Below are 26,097 nucleotides of genomic sequence, written 5' to 3' on the forward strand. Positions count from 1 at the left end.
AGGCAGGAGCTCTTGGAAACCCTGGGTACAAAAGCCCTAGCTCTGCCCTGCTTCTCCCCAAACTGGAAAGACCACATTTCACCACAGTTTACACTCTCGGCTGTTCAGGTGCATTCTTCAAAGGCCAGAGATGGGGGTGTTTTTTAATTTCCTGTGCTTTTCCCAACCCACACTGGGGGAGGCCAGGAGAGCCGGGCAGCAGCGGCAGGCCCCGGGGACATCTGTGGGCACAGCCAGGGTGAGGCCCGTCGTGGCAGGCAGGCTCCTTCCAGGAGCCGCTCTGGCTTCTAAGACACTTAGAAACAACCACACAGTCAATTCCTAAGTTTAAGAGGAACCCACATCACTCTCCCACCACCTGGGGAGCTGGCTTTCCTTTGGAAGGACCTGGCAGTGGCCCCAGGGTCCACAGCAAGTAGGAGGGCTCTGTGTGGGTGGCCCCCTGCCCTTCCCCAGAAGGCAGAGATGGCACCTCCTCTTCTGCTCCCCCTCCTGCCCACCAGGGCCTGTGGAGCTCTGGGTGATGGGGGCATCCTCTCACTGAGGGGCCCCACGCCAAGGCCCTACAGCCCCCTCTTCTCCAAAGGGGTAAGAAACCCAAAGAAAGAAAACCCAGCCTTTGGTGGGGAGGGTGGAGAACATGGCAGCAGCAGAACCCGATGGGAGGGAGAGAGAAGAGCAGAGCAGCAGAGTAGAAGGGCTGGCTCGGTAGCTCACACCTATAGTCCCAGCACTTGCCGAGGAGAGAGGATCATCTCAGGCCAGGAGTTCAAGACCAGCCTGGGCAACATAGCAAGACCGCATCTCTACAAAAACTTCTTTTAAAGCTTAAAAGAAAAAAAAAAAAAAAAAGCTAAGAGGACAGTTCAGAAGCCTGTAAAAGCAGCACACTAAGGAACAGATGCAGCCCAGGCAGCAGGAGGGGCTGGCTGGCCACGGGCACTCACTCCTCCGGCAGGCGAGTGCCCAGCACCAGCTGGCCCACCCAGGCACCCAAGACACGGGCCTGAATGGCTCCATATTCCTGTGGGTGGTAATAAACAAGCAATAAACATAGCCAATAAGGACACCTTAGTAATGTTACATCATAAATGCTGTGGATCAGGGCAACGGTGCAGGGTGAAGTGGGTCGGGCAGTTGCATCCTACATGAGACAGTCAGAGCAGGCCTTGCTGGAAGAAAAGGAGCCAGCAGTCCTGGGCAAAGGTCCTGGGGTGGGAGCACACTGGAGCAGAGTGGGGGGGGGGTCGTGGCAGGTGCTGGTCCTCTGGGCTCCTTCCCACCACATGATGTGCCCATGTGGCCAAGGTCTCTCATTTCACAGCCCCCTGCAGATCAGGGGTCACAACTACACAGCCCCCAGATACCATCAGAAAGGTGCCTCGGCTTGCTCCAGGTCATTCCATCCAGTGATGACCTGCTGACCTCTAGCCTGAGCTCTGGGCAGTGTAATTCGAGAAGGAGAAAGGAGGGCAACAGACCTGGGGCGATGACGGATGCACAGGCTGCAGCAGACACCTGAGGCTGCACCTTGGGGCCTCAGTTCTGTGTGTGGGTGGGGGACGGCTGAAGCAGCCCGCCCGGCCACCATCACACCCCAGGACCCACCAGATCACCACGAAAAACAGAAAGTCATCTGCCAGCTCAGACTGCAAAACAAAGCTTTCAGAAAACACGGTGGGAACTGTTGCATCATGAACAGAAAATAATTACGCCCTCTCCCCAGGGATCGCCCCGCAGGAGTCTGTCCCAAGAAACACCAGAAAGAAGGAAAAAGTCTTAGTCACAATATTTGCTGAGGCCTTATTTGTAACAGCAAAAAAAAAAAAAAAAAACTGAATGATCTCCAGCAGCAGGGGTAACTAGACTATTGTCTCCGTGGAAAGGTGGCACCAATTAAAGTAGTAAGAAAATGACTGCGGTAACATCAAAAATGTTTGACATGTCAAAACCAAAAACCACACACACAGTATAACCGTGAACGATGATTTCTACTAGAATGAATGACAGTTATGAGAAAGTGCCAGCGGAGATGAAGATTGAAAAAGGAAAGGTGGCCTCATTAGGGAGATGAGTCTCTGGCTAATATATTGGTAATACTGGTAAATACATACTTTTTCATGTATTTTTAAATTCCAAATTCCATGTATGCTCCCATGAAGCTATTTGTGCAAATATTTTTTCCAGGACCATACATTACAAGGGCAAAAGGGCCAGGTCAGCTCTCCAGCTCACAGTGACCGCTTCAGAGCAGACGGCAGACTCCAGGGTTAGCAAGCCTGGCTGAGACCTGACCCATGAGAATCCCTCAACCCCTCCGACCTCAACATCCTGCCTGTGAAATGGGGATAATTACTGCACCTCCACATCAGAGAGTGTGAGGCTTAAACAGGATGCTAAATAGAAAAGTGCTCAAGAGGTAACAGCCGGGAGGGGGTAGTGGTTTTCACTAATTAAATGTTGCCCTCATCCAGCCCCCGGCCAGCTCCAACACAAAGCACACACCATTGACTCAGACTCAGGTGCCTGGATTCAAAGCCCCGCCTGGCCTCCAGCTGTGAGATTCCGGGCAGGATTTCCCATCTCCCAGAGCCTCAGTTTCCTCATTCATGAAGCAGGAAGTGATCATTCCTTTTAGTTTTATTTTTATTTTGAGACGGAGTTTCACTCTTGTCGCCCAGGCTGGAGTGTGATGGCGCAATCTCAGCTCATTGCAACCTCGGCCTCCCAGTTTCAAGCGATTCTCCCGTCTCAGCCTCCTGAGTAGCTGGGATTACAGGCACGCACCACTGTGCCCAGCTAATTTTGTATTTTTAGTAGAGACAGGATTTTGCCATGTTGGCCAGGCTAGTCTCGAACTCCTGACCTCAGATGATCCACCCGCCTTGGCCTGCCAAAGTGCTGGGATTACAGGTGTGAGCCACCAAGCCCAGCTGACAATTGCTTTTAAAGACACCTCTGGCTGCTGTGGAAAACAGCCTGGTAGTCCCTCAAAAAGTTACACATAGAATGATCCTATGACCAGTAATTCCACTCCTACGTATATACCCAAAAGAACTGAACCCCTCTACTCATGTATGTACACATACAGGTACACACATGTTAACAGCAGTGTTCACATAGCCAAACATGGAAACAGTTCAAATGTCCATAACTGATGAAAGCATAAATGAAACGTAGTCTATTCACCACCTGACGGAGGTGAGAGAGGCCATAAAAAGGAATGATGCATAAAAAGGAATATTATGACCAGGCACAGTGGCTCACGCCTGTAATCCCAGCACTTCGGGAGGCCGAGGTGGGCGGATCACGAGGTCAGGAGTTTGAGATCAGCCTGGCCAACACGGTGAAACCCCATCTCTAATAAAAATACAAAAATTAGCTGGGCATGGTGGACGGCACCTGTAATCCCAGCTACTCTGGAGGCTAAGGCAAGAGAATCCCTTGAACCCAGGAAACAGAGGTTGCAGTGAGCTGAGATTGCACCACTGCACTCCAGCCTGGGTGACAGATCACAAGTCTGTTTCAAAAAAAAAAAAATTAGCCAGGCGTGGTGGCAGGTACATCCCTGTAATCCCAGCTACTTGAGAGACAGAGGCAGGAGAACCACTTGAACCTGGGAAGCGGAGGTTAGGGTGAGCTGAGATTGCGCCACTGCACTCCAGCCTGTGTGACAGAAGGAGACTCTGTCTCAAAAAAAAACAAAAACAGGCCAGGCGCGGTGGCTCAAGCCTGTAATCCCAGCACTTTGGGAGGCCGAGACGGGCGGATCACGAGGTCAGGAGATCGAGAACATCCTGGCTAACACGGTGAAACCCCGTCTCTACTAAAAAATACAAAAAACTAGCCAGGCGAGGTGGTGGGCGCCTGTAGTCCCAGCTACTCGGGAGGCTGAGGCAGGAGAATGGCGTAAATCCGGGAGGTGGAGCTTGCAGTGAGCTGAGATCCGGCCACTGCACTCCAGCCCCAGCGACAGAGTGAGACTCCGTCTCAAAAAAAAAAAAAAAAAAAAAGGCCCAGCGCAGTGTCTTATACCTGTAATGCCAGCACTTCGGGAGGCTGAGGCAGGCAGATCATCTGAGGTCAGGAGTTTGAGAGCAGCCTGGGCAACACGGTGAAACCCCGTCTCTACTAAAAATACAAAAATTAGCCAGACGTGGTGGCACATGCCTGCAATCCCAGCTACTCCGGAGGCTGAGGCAGGAGAATCGCTTGAACCCAGGCGGCGGAGGTTGCAGTGAGCCAACATCCCACCACTACACTCCAGGCTGGGCAACAGAGTGAGACTCCGTCTCAAAAAAAAAACAAAACAAAAAATCCAATGAGTACTGTTGTTATGTGAACTTCATCCCAATGGAAATGCAGATAATTTGTTTAAAAGGCAGCATGCACACTGAGCAGGCTGGCTTCCCTCGGGAGCATCTTCTTTTGCCTGGATTCCCAGTTGGTTTAATTGGGTGTAGAACACCTTCTTCAAACCCCGGATTCAGGAAGCCCTGCTCAGCACAAACTCAGTATACCCTGCACTCTGCTGTGGGTTCTTGGCACTATTAGGAGAATGTGATGGGGTGATTCAGGTCTATCTCTAGTGGGTGCATGTCTGCCACTCCCAGGAACGCCCACTTCTGGCAAGTCAGTGTCAGAGAAAGGCCAGCTTGTGGCCCCTCCTGCCTTGAGTACCAGGACCCGTGATCAGTCCCCACCAGAGCAGAATCAGGAGTTTGAAAACCCAAGTGCCAGCAATCTCATTTTAACCCATGTAAGCATATCCAATATTTATATATAGAATTTGTAACAGATGTCTGGGCTTCCATTCCAATAGCCTATATTTTACACTGTTTATTTACATGGTTACACCAAACAAGACTCAATTCAAGGTAACCCAATCCTTTGCTACTGTACCAAAATAAGCAACATTTTCAGTCCATGCCTTATTTATATTCACCAAGCATTACACTGGGCCTCCAACTGCTCATCGGAGCAAGCTGCAGCCTGGACATAAGCTAGAGATTAATCAGTCAGGACTGATCCTGCGTCCAGTGCCAGCACGATGGGAGAGACCGAGAAACAGAAGACATCAGGACTCCAGAGTCAAGGAGCCCACAGGCTAGTTGGGCAGGATATATATATACACACATGCACGCTCGCACACACAAAACCACCCAAGAAGAAAAGGCAGGACGAATGCATGGACAGGTAATGCCTGGAGCCTGGGGATGGATAAGCTGACTGCAGTGGCCCAGGCAGGGTTCCTGGAGGAAGAAGACCTGGCTGTAGGTAGAGTAGGGAGGCTTCCTAGACAGGGAAGATCTGGCTGTGGGTGGAGTGGGCAGGCTTCCGAGAGGAGGAAGAGCTGACTATGGGTACACCTGGCTGTGGGTGGACCAGGCAGGCTTCTTGGAGGAGGAAGACCTGGCTGTGGGTAGACCAGGCAGGCTTCCTAGACAGGGGAAGAACTGGCTGCGGTTAGAGTGGGCAGGCTTCTAAGATGAGGAAGAGCTGACTGTGGGTAGACCTGGCTGTTGGTAGACTGGGCAGGCTTCCTGGAGGAGGAAGGGCTGGAGCATCGAAAAACAAACATGACTTGGTGAATGCTGAGCATGCCCAGGCCTGACCCGAAGATGCAATTATGCACTCAAATTACTTAATTCTACTCACAGTGCCTCACAAACAACTTCTCTGACATCTAACACAGCTCTGGGCACCTTCTAGCGTCAGCTCCTCAAAGCGGTGATTCACGCTACTACCCTGCACACCTCCTCACACCCCAACCCGAGGGACGGGAGTTCTGCCAGACGCCAAAGCTCCAGGCACGCCTGGGTCTGCTTCCAGGCTCCTCTTGGTCTAACTGTCCACCCCGCATCGGCATGACGTGCGGAAAACAAGGCTTTGCAATCTGCCCTGATGCCCGGGGGAGCAAGGCCCTCCCGATTCGTCTCCTTCAGAAATCCCGGGGCTGCCCGGGCCTGTTATACCCCCGACACATTAGACAATCAGCTCCCCAAGTTCCACAAAGATCAATGCTGGCGTTTTTCTGGCATTTTATTTACAGTTTTCACAATATAAAAAAGGAAGGATGCCACAGCTCAGCCAGCAGAACAGAGAAATCTATGATGTTGCTGCTGCGCTATTGTTTGTGGTCAAGAAAGTCTGGTTTCAATCATTTATTAAATTGTGGTGGGAGATGGATGGTGGCAGTGGTTACCAGCAACATGAATGTTCTTAATACCACTGAACTTCACACTTACAGATAGTTACAGTGATAAGTGCTATATGTATTTTACCACAACTAAAAACAGGTAAATGCAGCTCGGGCGCAGCGGCTCACGACTGTAATCCCAGCACTTTGGGAGGCCAAGGCAGGTGGATCACCTGAGGTCAGGAGTTCGAGACCAGCCTGGCCAACACGGTGAAATCCTGTCTCTTCTAAAAATACAAAAATTAGCCAGACATGGTGGCACATAACTGTAATCCCAGCTTCTTGGGAGGCTGAGGCAGGAAAATAGCTTGAAACCAGGAAGCAGACGTTGCAGTGAGCTGAGATTGCCCCACTGCACTCCAGCCTGGGTGACAAAAGCAAAACTCCGTCTCAAAAAATAAAATATATTTTTTAAAAAGGGTAAATGCAAACGTATAGTATAGTAACATTATAGGCTATTATAAGCTACAAAAACGAATGACTTGGAACTACAGTTACAGCCCTCATTCAGGAGTTTGTTTTAAATGTGGGTTGGTCGCTAAGGCATATACAAAACATTTTGATGTTCAAATATTCCTAGACTTGGACAGTGAGCGCCCCTCTAAGCTAGCTCCTGTATCCTAGAGGTCCCCACCAGTCCTCCAGAACTTCTTTGCTTTCTTACATAAGAAGATGCCGTACGCTCAGCTTGTACCTTTCCTTGCCCGAGCCCCAGAACCAGCTTCTTCGTGGACAAGCTCTGGCTCCTTTGGGTGGAGAATGGTATTCAGAAACCCAGACCTGGGTGCTGGTGTGCTCACTGCTACTTGGGGTCACTGCTTCTAGGCCTCTCTGCTGAAGGAGGTAGGAAATACATGTACAGTCCTCCTTCCCAGATTCCATACTTGAGCTCGCCTACTCGCTAACATTTATTTATAGCCCCCAAATCAAACCTCACAGTACTTCTGCAATCATTCACAGACTTGCAGAGTGTGAAAAAACTGAGTCACCACCACATGTTCCAAACTGAGGTCAACCAAGGCCACAACGCCCCATCTTCTTGCTCCGGCTGTCGAGATGTAAGCAAGTGTCCTTCCCTCGGTCTCACTGGTGCCATGCTTTGCACATCACTGTGCTTTTTGTGGGCAATTTTGCTGTGTAAAATGTCCCCTGTACATATGCTGAAGTGCCGTGTAGTGCTCCTAGGTGCATGAGGCTGCCCCATGCCTTACAAAAAGAATATGCGTTAGAGGCTTTATTCAGGTATGAGCTACAGCGTAGTTGGCCATGAATTCACTGTTAATGAATCAACAATATACGGTAAATAAGGTGCTTTTTAGAGACAGGGTCTCACTCTGCCACCCAGGCTTTAGAGTCCAGTGGTGTGACCTTGGCTCACTGCAGCCTCAACCTCCTGGGCTCAAGTGATCCTCCCACCTCAGCCTCCCAAAGTACTGGGATTACAGGCGTGAGCCACTGCACTCAGCCTAAGGTGTCTTTAAACAGAAATACACGTAACACAAGGTTACAGGCTGAGTGCGATGGCTCATGCCTGTAATCCCAACACTTTGGGAGGCCGAGGTAGGAGGATCACTTGAGGTCAGGAGTTTGAGTCCAGCCTGGGCAACATGGCAAGACCTCATCTGTATATTTTTTTAAATCAGACAGGCGTGGTGGTGCATGCCTGTGGTCCCAGCTACTCGGGAGGCTGAGGTAGGAAAATGGCCTGAGCCCAGGTCAAGGCTGCAGTGACCCATGATTATAACACTGCATTCCAGCCTGGGGTCACACAGCAAGTCTTAAAAAAAAAAAAAAAAAAAAAAAAGACAAGGTCACATAGCGATCCGTTGGCAAAAACGCTGTGACCTGAGGCTCACAGGGGTCTAGCCCTAGGAGAAATGGTTCAGTATTCAATAATTCAGGGTTCACAGTGACTTTACAGAACATAACTTGCAAGAATAACAAGAACCAACTGTACGTGGGTATGTATACTCACACTTTTATTTTATTTTATTTTTATTTTATTTTTTCAGACACAGTCTCACTCTGTCACCCAGGCTGGAGTAAAATGGTGCAATCTCGACTCACTGCAACCTCCACCTTCCAGGTTCAAGTGATCCTCAGCCTCCCAGGTAGCTGGGATTACAGGCGTGTGCCCCCACAACTGGCTAATTTCTGTATGTTTAGTAGAGATGGAGTTTTGCCTTGTTAGACAGGCTGGTCTCAAACTCCTAACCTCAAGTGATCCACCCACCTCGGCCTCCCAAAGTGCTGGGATTATAGGCACAAGCCACCGTGCCCAGCCTACTACACTTTTATACACACATGCATCTGTGACTATTTCTCTATTTCTGTGCAGGTGTGTGTGGCAGTACCCACAGTCTCAGCCAGACAGTGTCTGGGTACTGTCTAGTCCACGTTTGTAAGCACTTTCTCCAAAGTGCAAAGCCTGGCTTGTGTTACTGTCCATACATTTACTTATTTGCTCAATCAATTTACTCATTGGCTCCATAACCAGCTTCCCATCTGCTCCAGTAGTCTCTGCTGTCAGTCACCTCTGCACCCTACCCCACCCTGCTTCCGGATGCTGGGTGCCAGTCACCCCCGACACTTCTACATAGCAACCCCCTCGACACTCTGCTTCTTTATTTGGTATGTATGTATGTATGTATTTGAGATGGAGTCTTACTCTGTTGCCCAGGCTGGAGTGCAGTGGCATGATCCAGGCTCACTGCAATCTCTCCCTCCCGGGTCCAAGGGATTCTCCCGCCTCAGCTTCTCAAGTAGCTGGGATTACAGGCGCCCGCTACCATGCCCGGTTAATTTTTGTATTTTTAGTAGAGACAGGGTTTCACCATGTTGGCCAGGCTGGTCTTGAACTCCTGACCTCAAGTGATCCACCCGCCTTGGCCTCCCAAAGTGCTGGGATTATAGGTGTGAGTCACCGCCCCTGGCCTGCTTCTTTAAATGCCAGGCACCAACATTTGCGCAGTGTGGCGGGAGGAAAGAATAGGGAGGACAGCGCACTGCCCGGCCCTGCACTGAATCGGGGGCAACTGCCATCTCCACCTCCTGTCTTCCTATCCGTGAACATTTACTGCAGTCCTCTCTAATGTCCTTCTGTAAAGTTGTATTATGTTTTGCATACAGGCCTTGCACATTCGTTCTCAGATATAATGCACGTACTTTAGATAAAATTCAAACCATATTTAAAAAAATAAAACTAGCATGACTATAACAGAGTCTGCGACATTCTCACAGACTTTATGATAAAACACAAAACTTCAAAGATACTTAGGGCGGGGCAGGGACAATGCTTAAGGCTGCCTGGAAGCCTCTCCATCCCTGAGCCAGAATGTCCCCTTCTCCCCTTCAAGAGGAAATGTTTGAAAAAGCACTGATCTGGCTAAAATGATGGGGACCAGGGAGAAATCTGTATAACTGTCAAAAGTACAAGTGGGCTGGTCTTCTCCACTCTGAGCACAGCAAACTTCAGTCTCTCCAAGTCCAAGTAGCATATACCTGTTTGCCAAGAAAAAAGTTCAGGTGTCTACAAGTGGCTGAAAATATTCACTGCTGGGCCATTAACGACATTCTTGGCAAAATCATACCTTAGCTTCTCGTGGAAATTTCTTAAGGTAGAAGAAACAGGAAACACCCAGACTCGCTTTTATGTAGACAGTTCCTTGTAGGGCCTTCCCCACACCCACGTTTCAATCCTCTGCACGCAGCTCACAGCGCGTTCAACATCTACGCGTCTCTCCTACTGGGGTGGAGGGGGCCACTTAAACCCTCATGCAGCTATGACGACCGCAATTTTGGCAACACAATTTCATGTTTTTCCTTGGGCTTTTATCCAAGTCGGTGACACAATTCTGCAGTTGTCTAAAGATTCAAAATGAGGGACTTGACATTTACAATAATAATAAAATCTTGGGTTTCCTTTAACCAAGCACATGTTCTGCCTTTTATAGGAAGCTCTGCAAACTCAAGCTGGAGTGGGATACTTGCTGACATCTTCAAGCACCCCAGGAATAGCGCTGCTCCCCCATTTCCACCTTGGCTCAACTATCTATATCCCACCAATTCCCCCAACATCCCTCCATCTGTCCATCCATCTACCCAAGGGCCTGCTAAGCCAGGAGGTCTCTCCCATCTACCCCACAGCTTGGCCTCAGCCCCCAAGGGCTCTCTCTACATGAATCCCACCCCACAAGAGTAGACCAAGTCTCCAGTATACCCCACCTTGACCACCTCCTTGCCTCTAGCCATTCCCACCCCCTAAAAACCCTCCCTGGTCTCCACACCCAGCTGATGAATACTTGGTTGAATGTGACCTGGCCTCCGGGATCCAGGTGAAGCCCACGTCCTCCGTGAGCCCGCCAGCTCACCCTGCCTCTGCACCTTCACTGGAGAGAGCCCGCACCTCACCTCCTCAGGGCAGGCATGGCTGATGCCACCCGGTGGAACCTGGTGCAGAGAAGGCCCTGGTGCAGAGCAGGGCTGTCTGCAGAGCAAGGCCGGGGTGCTCGGGTCGAGCACCTCCAATGCTGGCAATGGACCATCCCTCCCATTCCAGGTGCTGTCTCCACCAACAGCGAGTAAGCTACTGACATTTGCATGACAATAATGAATAAATACCATCTTTTGCTTCAAATCCAGAATAGATGTGGCCAGGGTTGGCATATGACTGTTGGGAAAGGACAGTTTGCCTCTTCCCAAACCAACTTGGATTATAAAAAGCTTTTCTTACGACCACAAGAGCGGAGGAGCTCAGGGGCAGACAAAAGGAAGGCTGGCTGCAGAAGGCGGGACAGTGGGGCCTTCAGGGTCGGGTGGGGAGAGAGAAAGCCTGGAGCTGCACCCACAAGGTCTATGTACATCAGGTGCTGCAGAATAACACCACTTCTTCCAGCTTGGCCCCCACCTGCCCTCTCCCAGCCCAGTCACCCAGACAGCATCCCCACTCCCCACACATACCTCACATCTGCCCACCTCACACTCACCAGCTTGGGCTCCCAATGCAACCTCGAACCTGCCCTTGGCCTCTCAGCTCAGCCACCCCCAATCCTGTTGGCCCCTGGCCCCCCACTGAATTCTCTCTAATCCTAACGCACACATTTGCACACTCAAAAACACACACACACACACAGCCCGAAGGAAAACCATAATTAACTGAGGTCCAGGCAAGTTTCCCAAGCGGGGACCACATTTCAAAGGTCAGGGAAGCAGGTGAACAGGAAACACAGAGGGCACGTTTGGGGGTGGAGCAGGAAATAAGAAATCGCTTGCAACAGACAAAAAGAAAACGAGGTAGCTGGTTTCAGACACCTCTGAGCACACAGAACAGAACAGGTGCCTCCTGGTCTTCACTCAACAGAGAGACGGGCCAGGCAGGTCCCTGCCGCTCCACCGCAGAGCTAGGGGCGATGGCCCTGACACCAAGGCCCCGGGTCAGGCGGGGAGGCAGCTGTCCTCCTGCCTGTGCTCCCGGGCAGGGCCTGGCCCCACAAGGGAACTGGCCCAAGGCTCTGCTTGGCTACTCTGGAAAGTCCTGGGAGATAAGCAAAAGGCTTGCTAGGTCCCTCCAAACGGCCCAGATGTGACACCTGTGAAGAAGCCACACCGAAGCAAGGTGACAGAACAGTGTTGGTGACGTCAGGCGTCAGCTTAGCCACAACCAAGGCAAGGTGACAGAACAGTGTTGGTGACGTCAGGCGTCAGCTTAGCCACAACCAAGGCAAGGTGACAGAACAGTGTTGGTGACGTCAGGCGTCAGCTTAGCCACAACCAAGGCAAGGTGACAGAACAGTGTTGGTGACGTCAGGCGTCAGCTTAGCCACAACCAAGGCAAGGTGACAGAACAGTGTTGGTGACGTCAGGCGTCAGCTTAGCCACAACCAAGGCAAGGTGACAGAACAGTGTTGGTGACGTCAGGCGTCAGCTTAGCCACAACCAAGGCAAGGTGACAGAACAGTGTTGGTGACGTCAGGCGTCAGCTTAGCCACAACCAAGGCAAGGTGACAGAACAGTGTTGGTGACATCAGGCGTCAGCTTAGCCACAACCAAAGCAAGGTGACAGAACAGTGTTGGTGACGTCAGGCGTCAGCTTAGCCACAACTCCGCTTACCTGGACTCACCCTAACCTGCCCTCTCTTCCCAACCAGTAAAGGATGCCTAGGTAGAGGGGGACAAGGCCTGGAGCATAATTACCATCTTAAAGGCTCTGAGAAGTCCTGCAGTGAGGAAGCCTAGTTCACTTTCTCTCCCCTAGGATTTCCCAGCTGCACCTGATCACAGAACATTTTTTTGTTTCCACTCAGGAAACATATTTTGAAAAACACTGGCCTAGAGGCAGAAGTGAAATGGAAAACACCAAAGTAAAACTGAAGAGGAGGCGCTGGGCAGGGAATGGTCGGAGGCGCCCTGAATCCTGGACCGATGGAGATCCCCAGCTCTGCATGGTCCCCTCCCTGGGCCCAGAACGCCTCCCCCCATTCCCGGGGAAGAAGGCTAATGCGCACCGGGTGAAGGGCTTGCCTGGGCCACACCCCCGGGCTCGCCCCACACCAATTGCGCTCCTGTGAGAACCAGTGACTTTCTTGATTTGGCTACTGTGGAATTGTTTGCAACTAACCACCCCAGATACAAATGACAAATGATCAGACATAAAGGACCCACGGGTCTCTGTGATACGGCTTCATGCAGCCAGCATGGCTAGTGCCGTGCAAAACAAGAATGACCCCAGGCAAATCCTCGCCTCCCAGACCCAGAATCCCATGGAACCCACCAGGGCTGGTTCACAAGCACTGTCTGGGTTGGGCAGAGATTCCAGCAAGAGGAGGGAACATCCGTGCACCAGAGCCAGTTACCAGAAGTCAATCACCTGTTCCAAAACCCAGGCTGTTAATGGAGTCCATTGTTGGCCAGAGCTGGGGTCTAGCTACGGAATACTGCCCAGCAGAGGCCCTCCTGAGAGAAAGCACCTTTTCCCAAAAGCTATGTATCCTCTACTAACTGTGTTTTAATTGGGCGAACGTCTGTATCTCATTGCAGTGGCCGTGCACACGCTGACAAGGGGCTGGGGGCGGGGTGGGGAGCAGAAGCTCAGGGGCCTGGGAGGGAAGGAAACAGGCCACCAGGGCTCCCCAGAAGGCATGTGTCTCTGTCACCAACACACGCATGCACACACACGTGCACACACACTCTGCAAGCCCTGAGTTAGCAACTGTGGAATGTGACCAGCTCAGTGATCCCAGGACAAGCTGCTAGGGAATAGGACATTTGATTGATGTCTGCAAATGTGCGTTTTCACTAATTAGAAGGTTTAGGGCAGAGCAGAGAAAAATATGTATTTCAGAGTCCCAGTTTGACCTGCCAGAAACCAGCCCGTCACTAACATTCTTATTTTCAACAAAATATAGCATTCTGATTACATACCATCTTGGTTCCACACCTCCTGCCTTGCCAAGCCCCCGGAAGTGGCCCAAGGCCATGGCAAATGGTGAGAGAAACAGTCCCAGGGTGAAGACTGACTCAGGGGTATCAGTCAGTGGGGGGCTGATGGCCGGTATGAGGTCAGCAGTCATCACCCTCTCCTTGGGACAGTTGAGTAGCTCTCTCCCAGGGTCATGTGGCCACTCAGGTTCATATGGGAGGCAAGAGGAATGGCAGAGCCCAGGAGAGTGGCTCTGAAGTCACCGTCCCCTCCAGGCCTCAGTGTCCTCACCCATTAAATGGGCAGGCTGAGGTCTGGGATGACAAGGAGGGCTTGCACTTACTGAAACCCATGGGAGGCTACTCGCTGATTTCTTTTATTGATGGAAGAAAACACTTGTAATTGAAGTAGCAATTAAGAGGCAGGCACTGGAACCACTGTCTGCCAATTCCTAGTTTTGCCTGCATGAAACTGAGCAAGTTAATTGACCTCTCCCAGCCTCAGTTTCTTCGTCTATAAAACGAGGGGAGGGATGGCCCCCGGCCCACAGGGCAGCTGGAAGGATTAAAGAAATCAAACATCTCTTAGAGCCCGCCTGGCACACTGTGATACACAACAAATGTTAGCTATTTTTATCTATGAAGTCTAGATTTTATATCATGGGTGTTCTAAAGCAGGATACATTTATTTAAAAATAAGGATTTTCATTAAACACATACCCCACAGAAAGCTCTTAATTCAGGCCAGTATCGAAACGACCCTAACTACAAACTTTATACAGGTCTCTTGGCTGTCCTTCAAATCCAACTAAGGTGGTACTTCTAAAGTACTGTGCATGTGTTGTGTATGCACCCACAAGTGTGGGAAGGGGGGGCTCACGGATCCCTCAGGTACCCCACCCATGCAGTCTCAAGTCAAGTCACAAAGCGACAGACGGAGCAGCCAAGGGAGGTCTGTGCCCTGCTGGACTCTCAGGAAGACACCAACTCTACCCCACACCACGCCCTGCAGACTGTCTACCCCTGCACCACACCCTGCAGACTGGGCTACCCCTGCACCACGTCCTGCAGACTGTCTACCCCTGCACCACGCCCTGCAGACTGTCTACCCCTGCACCACGCCCTGCAGACTGTCTACCCCTGCACCACGCCCTGCAGACTGTCTACCCCTGCACCACGCCCTGCAGACTGTCTACCCCTGCACCACGCCCTGCAGACTGTCTACCCCTGCACCACGCCCTGCAGACTGTCTACCCCTGCACCACGTCCTGCAGACTGGGCTACCCCTGCACCACGTCCTGCAGACTGGGCTACCCTTTGGGTGGGGAACAGCATTTGATGCAAGAAAGGCAGGCAGAAAAGGAAAAGGGCGAGTTCAACTCCAGGTAATGAAGACAGCACCAAGTCCCAGAGTCCATAAATGCCATGAAGATGGAAACATTCACTGCAAGGCCACAGGGCAAACTCAAGGATCCAGGGGACAGAGGTGCAGACTGTGGTGCCCCGGAGCCTTGACCCTGCAAATGACCACCATGGGAAAGGAGGCTGCCAAACCCCCGCCAGTCGGCTGGGCTGGCACAGACTCGTGGTTTCCATCGAGGTGGGAGGAGGTGGGACGTCCTGGCCCCTCCCCCACGCCCACTGCAGAGGGAAGCGGCCGTTTCCCCTGTGTGGTTACAAAGATCTCATTGTTCTTCCCCATAGAGAGGAAACTGGAGGACTGAGCTCAGAATGCATTTTGGAATTGGCAGAAAAGAACATCTGGGGAAGGAAACACATTTCAGAAACAAACACACCTTTGTACCAGCTTTTATTTTCCTTAAGTGTTGAAAAAATAATAATAATAAAGACGGGCCAAATTTATCATCACTCTACAAAATCCCTTTCTTGAGCAAAATGTGGCAGCTCTGCTTTCAAATGATCTACTGTTCCTGGAAAATTGCAGCAACGTGGACGCCAAGGCCCAAAGGCCACCATCAGCAGCCAAACAAAAGCCGCCACCGCGGGCTCCAGGACATCGTCCCATGCCAGGGAACTGGACCGATTTGGGGAATGCCACCGTGTGCCTTTAACCCCTTGCCTCCTGGTCTCTTGATGCATCTCAGAGGCTAACCTTCTTTGAGGAACTGGTCCTTCTTAGTTGTAAATATGCATGTGGTTTTGGGAGCTACCTGCAAAGCCCAGTGTTGACGATCAGCTCTGATCGCCTTGGAATCCAGTTGAAGTGTCGGGTCTGGAAGTGAACAGGCACTTAGAGAAGCTGAGCACTATGGTTTTGCAGGCCCTGGGTGAACTCTTCCACCAAGCATTCATTGTGGACTGACAGTGTGCGAGAGGCTCTGCAGGCAGGTGCCCAGGATGAAACAGATTCCGTCCGGGGAAAACCTGGAGGGAAGCTCCCGCTTTTTCCGAAGGCGCTGGGCCTAGCTTCATGGGTCCGTACCCTCCATGTCTGTCACACTTTCTGAGTCTCGTGTGGGAGCTGCTTCCGGTTCCTGACTTCACTCAGTCCTCCCGGGAGGTGGAACTACTGTCACCCCATTTTACAGATGGGGAGACTGGGCACAAGGGGACCAAGAAACCAATGCAAAGTCACACTTCGGTGATCAGTGACAGGGGAGATCAACTCCCAGGGTCTTTCAGCCAAGAGTTAAATTGTTTTCATGCTGCCTAAGTGGGGGCAACGGAAAGACCCCTGGATATCTTTGCAAAAAGGGTCAAGCACAGGAGCCAGTGGGTCAGATCCGCAGAAGCGCTGGGGTGACCTTCCCCATACCCGGAGGGATACTTGTCCCCCCCGGTCTTCATTGGGTCCCCTCAGGACTGTGGCCTCGCAGGACCTCAGCACAATCCCGGTCCTGTGCTCCAGGACAAGCCCTCTGTGTCCAGGACGATGAGGAAATGGAACCAAGAGGGGCTCGCTTCCGCCCAGTACCCACACTGCCCTTTGTCAGGGAGCAAGAACTGTGCTGGAGAGGACTTGGCTTTGGAGGGGGAGCCTGGGAGGCCAGCGAGTCAACAAGCCTCTCCTGCTCATGGTGGGATCCCACCCCAGGCCCCCACCTGCTGGGGCAGGCAGGGATGGGCAGCACAGCTCGGCCAGGGCAGATAACCCCCACCTTGGCCAGGGCGAGGGTAGGACACGTGGGCTCCAGCCTGGCCCCACCATCCCTGCACAACACTGAGCAAAGTCCACGTTCTCCTCAACTGGGTGTTGACATCTGCAGGACAGGAGCATGGATGTACAGAGCGCTGAAGCCACACAGCAACCTAGGAGTGAGACTCCATGCCTCCCCGGGGACCCTCCCCTACCAGGAGGACTTTGCAGGCTTCCCATGTGCTGCAAGGGCTCCGGTGTGGAGACACGTGTCTCTTACACCGCCAGGCCTAACACTCGTGCGGCCAGGTCATCCCACCTGGGCTCACAGCTGGAGGGCCAGGAGCTCAAGGCTTCGCGGGGTCTGCTGTCATCCCAGAGGCGATGGAGAGCCACAGCAGGCTGTAGCGACAGGGTGCCCCCCGCCCTCCACTTCAGAGGCCCCGTCTGGCCCACAGACTGGAGAGCATATCTCTCAGTAACCACGGAGTGCCAACTATGCATAGGGCCTGGTCGGCAGAGCGGGGCACAGGCACTGACCGTCCATGACCAGGGCGAGGGAAGCCAGGCGGGCAGGGATCTCAGGCAGAAGGGGAAGAACCTGGTGCCCAGGCTGGCCCTGCCTTCCACAGTGAAGCTGACTGGGGAGGCGCTGATGCAGGGGGCCAGAAAGGGCTGCTTGGTCAGCCAGGAGGAGCCCCCCACAGAGGAAGCAGTCAGCCCAGACGTAGAAGGCAGGGTCCCCTCAACAATGTCCTCTGAAAAGGAGAGGCGGGGACTGCTCTGGCGACACCTTCAAACAGATGGTCAGCCCCCAGCCATACTTCTGATAAAGCAGAGGCCCCCAGGGGAGGGGCACCTGCACCTGTTCCCCCAGACCGCCAGAGCCCACCCAACCCCATCCCACCAGGGCTCCAGCTACAAAATAAATGCCGAGGCCGGCTAGGCAATGCTCGGTACTGACTGAACAGGCTCCACACCGTCAAGAGCGCAACCCACAGGCCACGCTATGCAGAGCCGAGACGGTTTCAGCCAAGCAGCCTTTCAGCCAAGCTGAGCAAGTCCACAGTCCCTGGGGGGTCCTCACCATGGAGCAGCAATTGTGATGCAATGGTAACCCTAACAGCTAACCGTCGCTGAGCCAGGCCCTGAGCTAGGTACTTTCCAACACCGCCTCTGCAGCCTCAGGATAAGCCTGTGGGAGCATAAAGATCACTCCCTATTACAGATGGGGAAACTGAGCCCTGGAGCAGTTAACATGCTTGTCCAAGACCGCAGAGCTAGAAGTGGGACAGAACAGCAGGTCAGGTGGCAACGGGTAAGGCGGGCCTGCATGGGCTTCTCTGGAGGCTTCGGAGATGCGCAACCCCCAGGGCCCCGACCCTGCAGCTCGCTGCGGCCCCCTCAGCTACCCCAGCAAACCTCGGGGTAAGGGAAGGAGGCTGGGAACACCTCAGGTCTCCGAAACAGCAGCTTCTGCTTGGAGGCCAGCGCTGCATAGTGGCCGCTGCCCAGCACACCCAAGTCACCTGTGCCACCTGCAGTGACCTTCCAGCATGCCTTGGTGACCAAGCTGGCCTTAAGTACCACGGGCAGCCAAGCACAGAACAGGACCCAACCATCCTCTTTACACCAACACAAAGCAAGAGGGGACATTTCGGCCGGGCGCGGTGGCTCAAGCCTGTAATCCCAGCACTTTGGGAGGCCGAGACGGGCGGATCACGAGGTCAGGAGATCGAGACCATCCTGGCTAACACAGTGAAACCCCGTCTCTACTAAAAAAATACAAAAAACTAGCCGGGCGAGGTGGCGGCGCCTGTAGTCCCAGCTACTCGGGAGGCTGAGGCAGGAGAATGGCGTGAACCCAGGAGGCGGAGCTTGCAGTGAGCTGAGGTCTGGCCACTGCACTCCAGCCTGGGTGACAGAGCGAGACTCCGTCTCAAAAAAAAAAAAAAAAAAAAGAGGGGACATTTCAACTGAGCGCATGGGGGGCACCGTGACTGAGCGCATCCCTCTTGCTCAAGGGCCTCACGGATTACAGGGGTCAGGGCATGACCCAATTCTGCATTCCCATGTGCCTTTCATCCTGCTCTGCCAACAACAGCCAGTGAGGCTGGGGACATCTCTGAACCTGTTTCCCACCTAAAACACATCATCCCGTTGGACCCCAGCCCTCCGGGAGAGGCCCTGATGCCTGACCGTGGTGAGATCAGATCACCGGGTAAGTACCCAGAGGGGCCTTGGTCAGGTACCAAGGGGTAGGGAGTGACGGGCGTGGTGGTATCACGCCCTGGGCTGCAGTCTACCCTGACGGAGGAGGTCTGTGGTCAGAATCGGGCTGTGCAGGGCACAGGAGCCCAGAGGGACCCCCAGAGCTTACCTGGTGGTCTCTGAGCAGGGCTCCTTCGACCCCCCAAGAAAAGCAGAGCAAGCAGGCCGACCGGAGTCCAGCACCTAGCACCCAGTGGCACGCCAGACCTGCATGGATCCTGGAGGAGATCTCTCATCACCCTCCAAGGCAGTCATGCCCAACCCGGGGACCCACAGCCCGCAGGGCCATGAAGGTGTACTGGGTCCAAGAAGGGCCTTCGATACTGAGAAGCCAAGTGGCATCTCCCGGTGTGGAGCAGGCGGAATCCCACCAGCTTCTGCTCTGCCGGCGAGCACGGCTGGCCGATGAGCAAAAGGGGCTGTTGCTTAATGAATGTCATTTCCTTCCGAGGATAAAACTGCAAAGCAGATGGAAATTTTTTTTTTTTTAATTACAACTGGTGGCCAAAGAGATGGAAAGTGCCCATTGTCCCTCCCTCCCATTGTGAGCCATCCTTTGCACACCTCAAGCTGTTCGCTGTCCAGGTTTCTCCTGAGGTGCTGGGGGCGGGTGAGAATCCATGAGCCCTTGGCCAGCTGTGGCTCTCTGGAGCTCTGCCCCAGGCCATCGGGGCATATGCCAGGCACCCTGGGGACCATACAGGGCAGAGCCCAGCTGGGTCAGCACACAGGACCACACTGGGCACACAGTCTCTGAGCCTCCCCTGTGGACGCAGCTCTCACTATCCCACCCCACTAAGTCCCGGGGGTCTGTCCCACAGGGTGATATGCTGTCACCGACTACTACCGGAGTCACGGTCTGCTGTTCTGCCTGCAGCCAGGTAGTCACCTGCTCCACAGGGACAGGTAACGCTGCACTTGGGGGCTGCTCGGTAGCAGGACTAGAGCTCCAGCAGCTCAGCCCTCCTGAGAGGGAGAACTCCGTGCTCTAAGAGGCAGACGCAGCGGATGGCACCAAAGCCACCACAAGCCCACGGTACCCCGCATGGCAGGTCAGGAGTCCCTGACCACTCACTCTTTGTGACCAGAGCTGCAGTGGAGTCTACGAGGCAAGGATTGTGGGTGGCAGTGGCCACAGCAAATGAATGAGTGTCCCAAGGGAGCAGGTGGCTGCAGGGAGGCACAGTCCAGGCCCAGGAGTTCTCCAGCACTGCAGCAAACTCCCTGGGCCCCCTGAGCAGTGACCAGGTCACAAGTGCACAAACTCCCACGGGTACAACCTGGGAGGGTGACACTCTCTTCGTGTTCAAATCCTTGAGAACGCATTAAAAATATCACTCAGTCACCTACTCTAAGTTTTCACTCAAAAGTACCAAAGTAGCCAGGCACGGTGGCTCACGCCTATAATCCCAGCACTTTGGGAAGCCTGAGAATCACTTGAGCCCAGGAGTTCCAAATGAGCCTGGGGAGCATGGAGGGACCCCATTTCTATGAAAAAAAAGTTTTTAAAAAAATTACCTGGGCATGGTGGTGGGTGCCTGTAGTACCAGCTACTCAGGAGGCTGAGGCGGGAGAACCCTATGAACCCAGGGGAGGTAGAGGCTGCAGTAGGCTGTGATGGCACCACTGCACTCCAGCCTGGGAAACAGAGTGAGACTCTATCTCAAAATAAATTTAAAAATCACCAAGCCAGCCGGGCGCGGTGGCTCAAGCCTGTAATCCCAGCACTTTAGGAGGCCGAGATGGGCGGATCACGAGGTCAGGAGATCGAGACCATCCCAGCTAACCCGGTGAAACCCCGTCTCTACTAAAAAATACAAACAGCTAGCCGGGCGAGGTGGCGGGCGCCTGTAGTCCCAGCTACTCAGGAGACTGAGGCAGGAGAATGGCGTAAACAACCCGGGAGGCAGAGCTTGCAGTGAATTGAGATCCAGCCACCGCACTCCAGCCTGGGCGACAGAGCGAGACTCCGTCTCAAAAAAAAAAAAAAAAAAATCACCAAGCCAGGCATGGTGGCTCATGTCTGCAATCCCAGCACTTTGGGAGGCTGAGGCAGGTGGATCACCTGAGCCAGGAGTTCAAGACCAGCCTGGCCAACATGGTGAAACTCTATCTCCACTAAAAATACAAAAATTAGCTGGGCATGGTGGCGGGTGCCTGTAATTCCAGCTACTCGGGAAGCTGAGACAGGAGAATCTCTTGAACCCAGGAGGCAGAGGGTCCAGTGAGCCGAGATTATGCTACTGCACTCAAGCCTGGGAGACAGAGCGAGACTCCATCTCAATAAATAAATAAATCAAAACCACCAAAACTTGTTAATATAAACATTATTCCATAATTCCTTTTTTGCAGGATTAAAAATGTTTATATAAAGTTTTCTGAAAATGGTAAGAATGCCAAGTGAAGGCTGCAAATGCCCAAGCTCCTGCTGTGGCATCTCAAGGAGTCCGGGCCATAGGAGGCTGGTGGGCACCACGTGGACCCGGGACTTCACAGTCAAGTCCCTTTGGGGTGCACTGGGTTTCCCACACCCCAGAAATATGGGCTCTTACTGTAGGAGCATGGGGGTCCTCACACTTGGCCCAGAAGCTTTCTGTCACATAGCCAGACAGGTGTTCCACAACCTAGGCTAGATTTGGGGATGGCAGAGGGAGCTCATGCTCTAGCAGAATTCAAGCCAGAGAAGGTAAGGATGGGAAAGATCTGCCCCCTGGACAGATGAGGCCTTGGGCGGCCTCAGAACAGTTACTGATCATCTACCAGACATCACACTAGAGGCAGAAGGGCCCAGATGAAGACAGCACCTGTCCTCAAGGCCCTCCCAGGCTGGGTGGACCATGGAAGGTTCCAGACGGATCTGGCAAGAGAAGTGCCCACAACAGGGGCAGGAGATGGGCAGGCCTGCTCAAGGCAGCATGGCTTGCCAGGCCAAAAAGTTCCAACTTCAGATGCTGGAGAATGGGCACAACTGTCTGAGAAATGGAAGGACATGATGAAAACTACTTGGAGAAAAATTAATCTGACCAGAGCATAAGATAAATGCGCAAATGGGAGGTTCCAGAAAGCAAGGAGACCAAGTAAAAGCTGACGTCATCGGCTCTGAATCTGGCCTTTCACTGAATAGGCACTGCAGGGCCTGCAGGTGAAGCCTCAGAGCCCAGGGGGTCTGAGTGGAGGGAAGGGCAGGGGACAGGCCTTCCACTGGGCAAGGGACAGAGCTGGGGCCTGTGTCTACAGTGCTGAGAAGGAAGAGGCATGGACGTCAGCTCAGAGGCTCCAGCTGAAGTGAGGAGGAGGCCAGGACAGCACCCAGATCCAGACTCCTTTTGGGAAGCAAGTTCGCTCTGGGGGAAAGTTTGGAGAAATGGTCTTTACCCACAGAAGCAAGCCCCAAAATATGTCTTGCTCATTGTACCTCGTACAATGAGGACGTTAAGCTTCAGGTCCCCTAGAGGAGATAACCTGCTCCTTCCTGGAGCAGAACTCAAGGTGGCCAGAGCCTGGAAGGCACCCAGCACCTGGGCTGGTGTGTTCCAGCCCAGGCCACGTGCTCACATAGCTATTAATGCCCCGTTGAGCAATTTCCTGAGAGCTTTGCCAGGCAGGTACCGCCTCCCCATCTGGACTAATAGAGGGGTACATCCCAGGGAAGAAATGAAAGGTGCCCACATTTTGCTCTGGGATGAACAAGGGGAGGGGAGTGATAATTAACTCAGTAATGCTAAAATTAGCATGCATTAGAGTTTCTTTCCTGAGCAGACACCAGAGTGAGCTGGGCAGCAGGAGTGGCTCGGCCAAGTCAGCACAAAGGGCACCTCCAGAGCCTTCCACAAATGTCAGCAAAACCCACAAATGTCAAGGCCGGCTCCACTGCACCCAGCAGATGAATTCACTTCCACAGTCTGAGACCGCCAGCTCATCGGAGGCCACTTAAAATCCAGCCCTCTGACACCTGCTGGATATCACCATTTACTGTCCCCAGATCAAGGGATCAAAGGGTGGAACGTGATAGGATGACTCTGAAGTTCACCACAAAAGCATAAATGTGCAAGAAGAGCCAACACGACTTTTGAAAAGGAGAATGAGGTGGGAATTTACACAACTGATCTCAAAATATGGTCTGATGCTTCAGAGATGGAGACAGCAGCATTCTGGTACAGAAAGATACCCACAGGCCATGGAGCACAGTGAAGGGTCTGGAATCAGGACCCAGGTATCTGTGGACACTACATGTAAAAGAGCAGCATTTACAATGAATGGACAGGATGGACCATCCCAACAAGGTGTTAGACAACTCCCTATTTACTGGCCAGACCCCTACCTCATACCATATACCAAAAAAAAAAAAAAAAAAAAAACAGACAGAATAATGTCTGAATGTAAAACACAAAACAGTAACGCTCCTGGAAGAAAATAATGGAGAATATATTTGCAATCTGGAGGTGGAGGAACAAGGGATAGGAAAAAAGCCATAGGGAAAAGATAGAGTTCTGATTACATGAAGCTTCTGAATGACTTTACGATAATGTACCATCAGAAACAAGGATGAAGGACTAGCTACAGACCAGCAGTGAAACCTGAAACAAACAAAACAAAGAATTAAAGTCCACACCAAATAAAGACCTCTCACAAATCAACAAGAAAAAGACAAACAGGTCTGCATGGTGGCTTACGTCTGTAATCCCAGCACTTTGGGAGGCGGAAGTGGGCAGGTCACTTGAGGTCAGGCATTGAGATCAGCCTGGCCAACATGGTGAAACCCTGTCTCTACTAAACATACAAAAATTAGCCAGGTGTGGTGGCACATGCCTGTAGTCCCAGCTACTTGGAAGGCTGAGCCAGGAGAACGGCTGGAACCCAAGAGGCAGAGGTTGCAGTGAGCCGAGATGGCGATCGCGCCATTGCACTCCATTGAGGACAGAGCGAGACTCTGTCTCAAAAAAAAAAAAAAAAGGCCAGGCGCGGTGGCTCAAGCCTGTAATCCCAGCATTTTGGGAGGCCAAGATGGGCGGATCACGAGGTCAGGAGATCGAGACCATCCTGGCTAACATGGTGAAACCCCGTCTCTACTAAAAAATACAAAAAAAAAAAAAACGAGCCGGGCGAGGTGGCGGGCACCTGTACTCCCAGCTACTCGGGAGGCTGAGGCAGGAGAATGGCGTAAACCCAGGAGGCGGAGCTTGCAGTGAGCTCAGATCCGGCCACTGCACTCCAGCCTGGGCGACAGAGCAAGACTCTGTCTCAAAAAAAAAAAAAAAAAAAAAAAAACAAAGAAAAGAAAAAGACAAACAACAGAAAAATGGGCCAAGGATAAGTGTAGGCAATTTGCAGAAAAGTAAATACCAATAAACCAGAAATGAGGGTTGTGCAAATCAAAAGGTGTTATAATTTTTAACCAAATTGCAACCAAAAAAAAAAGCAAAAAGCCAAAATCTTGTAACTGCCAGCATCAGAGAGGATATAGGAAAGTGTGTGTTCTCGTAGATGCTTGCAGGTATGAACTGGCACAGCCTTGTAGGAGTTATGTATGTAAGTATGTATGTATGTATGTATTTGAGAGAGGGTCTCGCTCTGTTGCCCAGGCTAAATTTGTTGCAGTGCCGTGACCATGGCTTACTGCAGCCTTGACCTCCTGAGCTCAAGAGATTTTCCCACCTCAGCCTTTCAAGTAGCTGAGACTACAGGAGTATGCAATCATACCCAGCTAATTTTTAAAATTTTTTGTAGAGAGGGGGTCTCCCAGTGTTGCCCAGGCTGATCTCGAACTCCTGGACTCAAGTGATCCTCCTGCCTCAACCTCCCAAACTGCTGGAATTACCTGGGTGAGCCACTGTGCCCGGCCTCAATATCTTTAAAAACAGAAATGGACACACTATTTGACTAGGAATATATCCTATAAAAACACTTAGACACATGCAGAGACACATGAGCAAGCACACCTTGTAATAGCAATGAAGGCTGGAAAAACGCCTCAATCAGGTAAATGCTGTAAAGTGCACCTGTGTACTACGAAATGGCACTTGGCTTTTAACAACAGCAAAGATAGAAAAGTAAAAGTACGAAGTAGGGTGTGGTGGCACATGCCTGCAGTCCCAGCTACTCAGGAGGCTAAGGTGGGAAGATCCTTTGAACCCAGGAGTTGGAGGCCAGCCTGGGCAATAGTGAGAAAAAATAAAATTAATAATAATAAAACAGGCTGGGCACAGCGGCTCATGCCTGTAATCCCAACACTTTGGGAGGCTGAGGTGGGAGGATCGCTTGATCCCAGGCGTTCAAGACCAACCTGGGCAGCAAAGCAAGACACCCATCTGAACGACAAATTTTAAAAAATTACCCAGGCAGGCTGGGCACAGTGGCTCATGCCTGTAATCCCAGCACTTTAGAAGGCCGAGGCAGGCAGATCACTTGAGGTCAGGAGTTCGAGACCAGCCTGGTTAACGTGGCAAAATCCTGTCTCTACTAAAAATACAAAAATTAGCTAGGTGTGGTGGCGGATGCCTGTAGTCCCAGCTACGGAGGCACAAGAATCGCTTGAACCAGGGAGGCAGAAGTGGCAGTGAGCCAAGATCGTGCCACTGCACTCCAGCCTGGGCGTGAGACTCCTGTCTCAAAAAAAAAAAAAAAAAAAGACAGAAGGAGCCAGGCACTGCGGGGTGAGGGAGGGCAGAGAAGCAGCACCTCTTCTGGGGGCACCCCTAATTCCTAGCGGTCCGGAGGCCTCAGGATCCTGAAGGAAGAAAAATGTGAAGCCCTGTGCTGGAAGAGGCCATAGAGATCGGAATTAGCTGGTTCCGTTTTACACAAAAAGGAAACTGAGGCCCTCAGAAGGTGAGTGCCCCCCAGTGCCCCACAGGGCTTGCGGGGCCCTAGATTCTTGCAATGGGGTGGAGTGGAGCTCGTGCCACCCCCGCCAGGCACCTTCTCAGGAGAGTAGCCGTTATCACATCCTTGAAGGGGACCTTGAGCCCCCAAAAAGGCTAAAAACCACTTTCCTCCTTGAGTGAACCTTCACCTCAGTCTAACCACAAGAACAATTACATTAAGGCCGGGTGCTGTGGCTCACACCTGCAATCCCAGAACTTTGGGAGGCTGAGGCGGGTGGATCGCTTAAGCC

General features: G+C 52.2%; 1 protein-coding gene across 2 annotated transcripts in view; it reads right to left on the reverse strand.

Annotated features, from left to right (window-relative positions):
• LRP5 (LDL receptor related protein 5) overlaps positions 1-26,097 on the reverse strand; it is a 142,520-nt gene that overhangs the window by 110,706 nt on the left and 5,717 nt on the right. The window contains exon 1 of one of the 2 annotated variants that reach the window (XM_033204153.1): positions 19,093-19,398. The exons of the other annotated variant lie outside the window; for it this stretch is intronic. Coding sequence (XP_033060044.1) covers positions 19,093-19,219 — 127 coding nt within the window. The 5' untranslated portion in view covers positions 19,220-19,398. Of the gene's footprint in view, positions 1-19,092; positions 19,399-26,097 lie in introns of those variants that run through there. 2 annotated transcript variants of the gene reach the window in all.

The sequence above is a fragment of the Trachypithecus francoisi genome, unplaced genomic scaffold (genome assembly GCF_009764315.1).
Source record: "Trachypithecus francoisi isolate TF-2019V2 unplaced genomic scaffold, Tfra_2.0 Lachesis_group8, whole genome shotgun sequence".
Lineage (NCBI taxonomy): Eukaryota > Metazoa > Chordata > Mammalia > Primates > Cercopithecidae > Trachypithecus > Trachypithecus francoisi.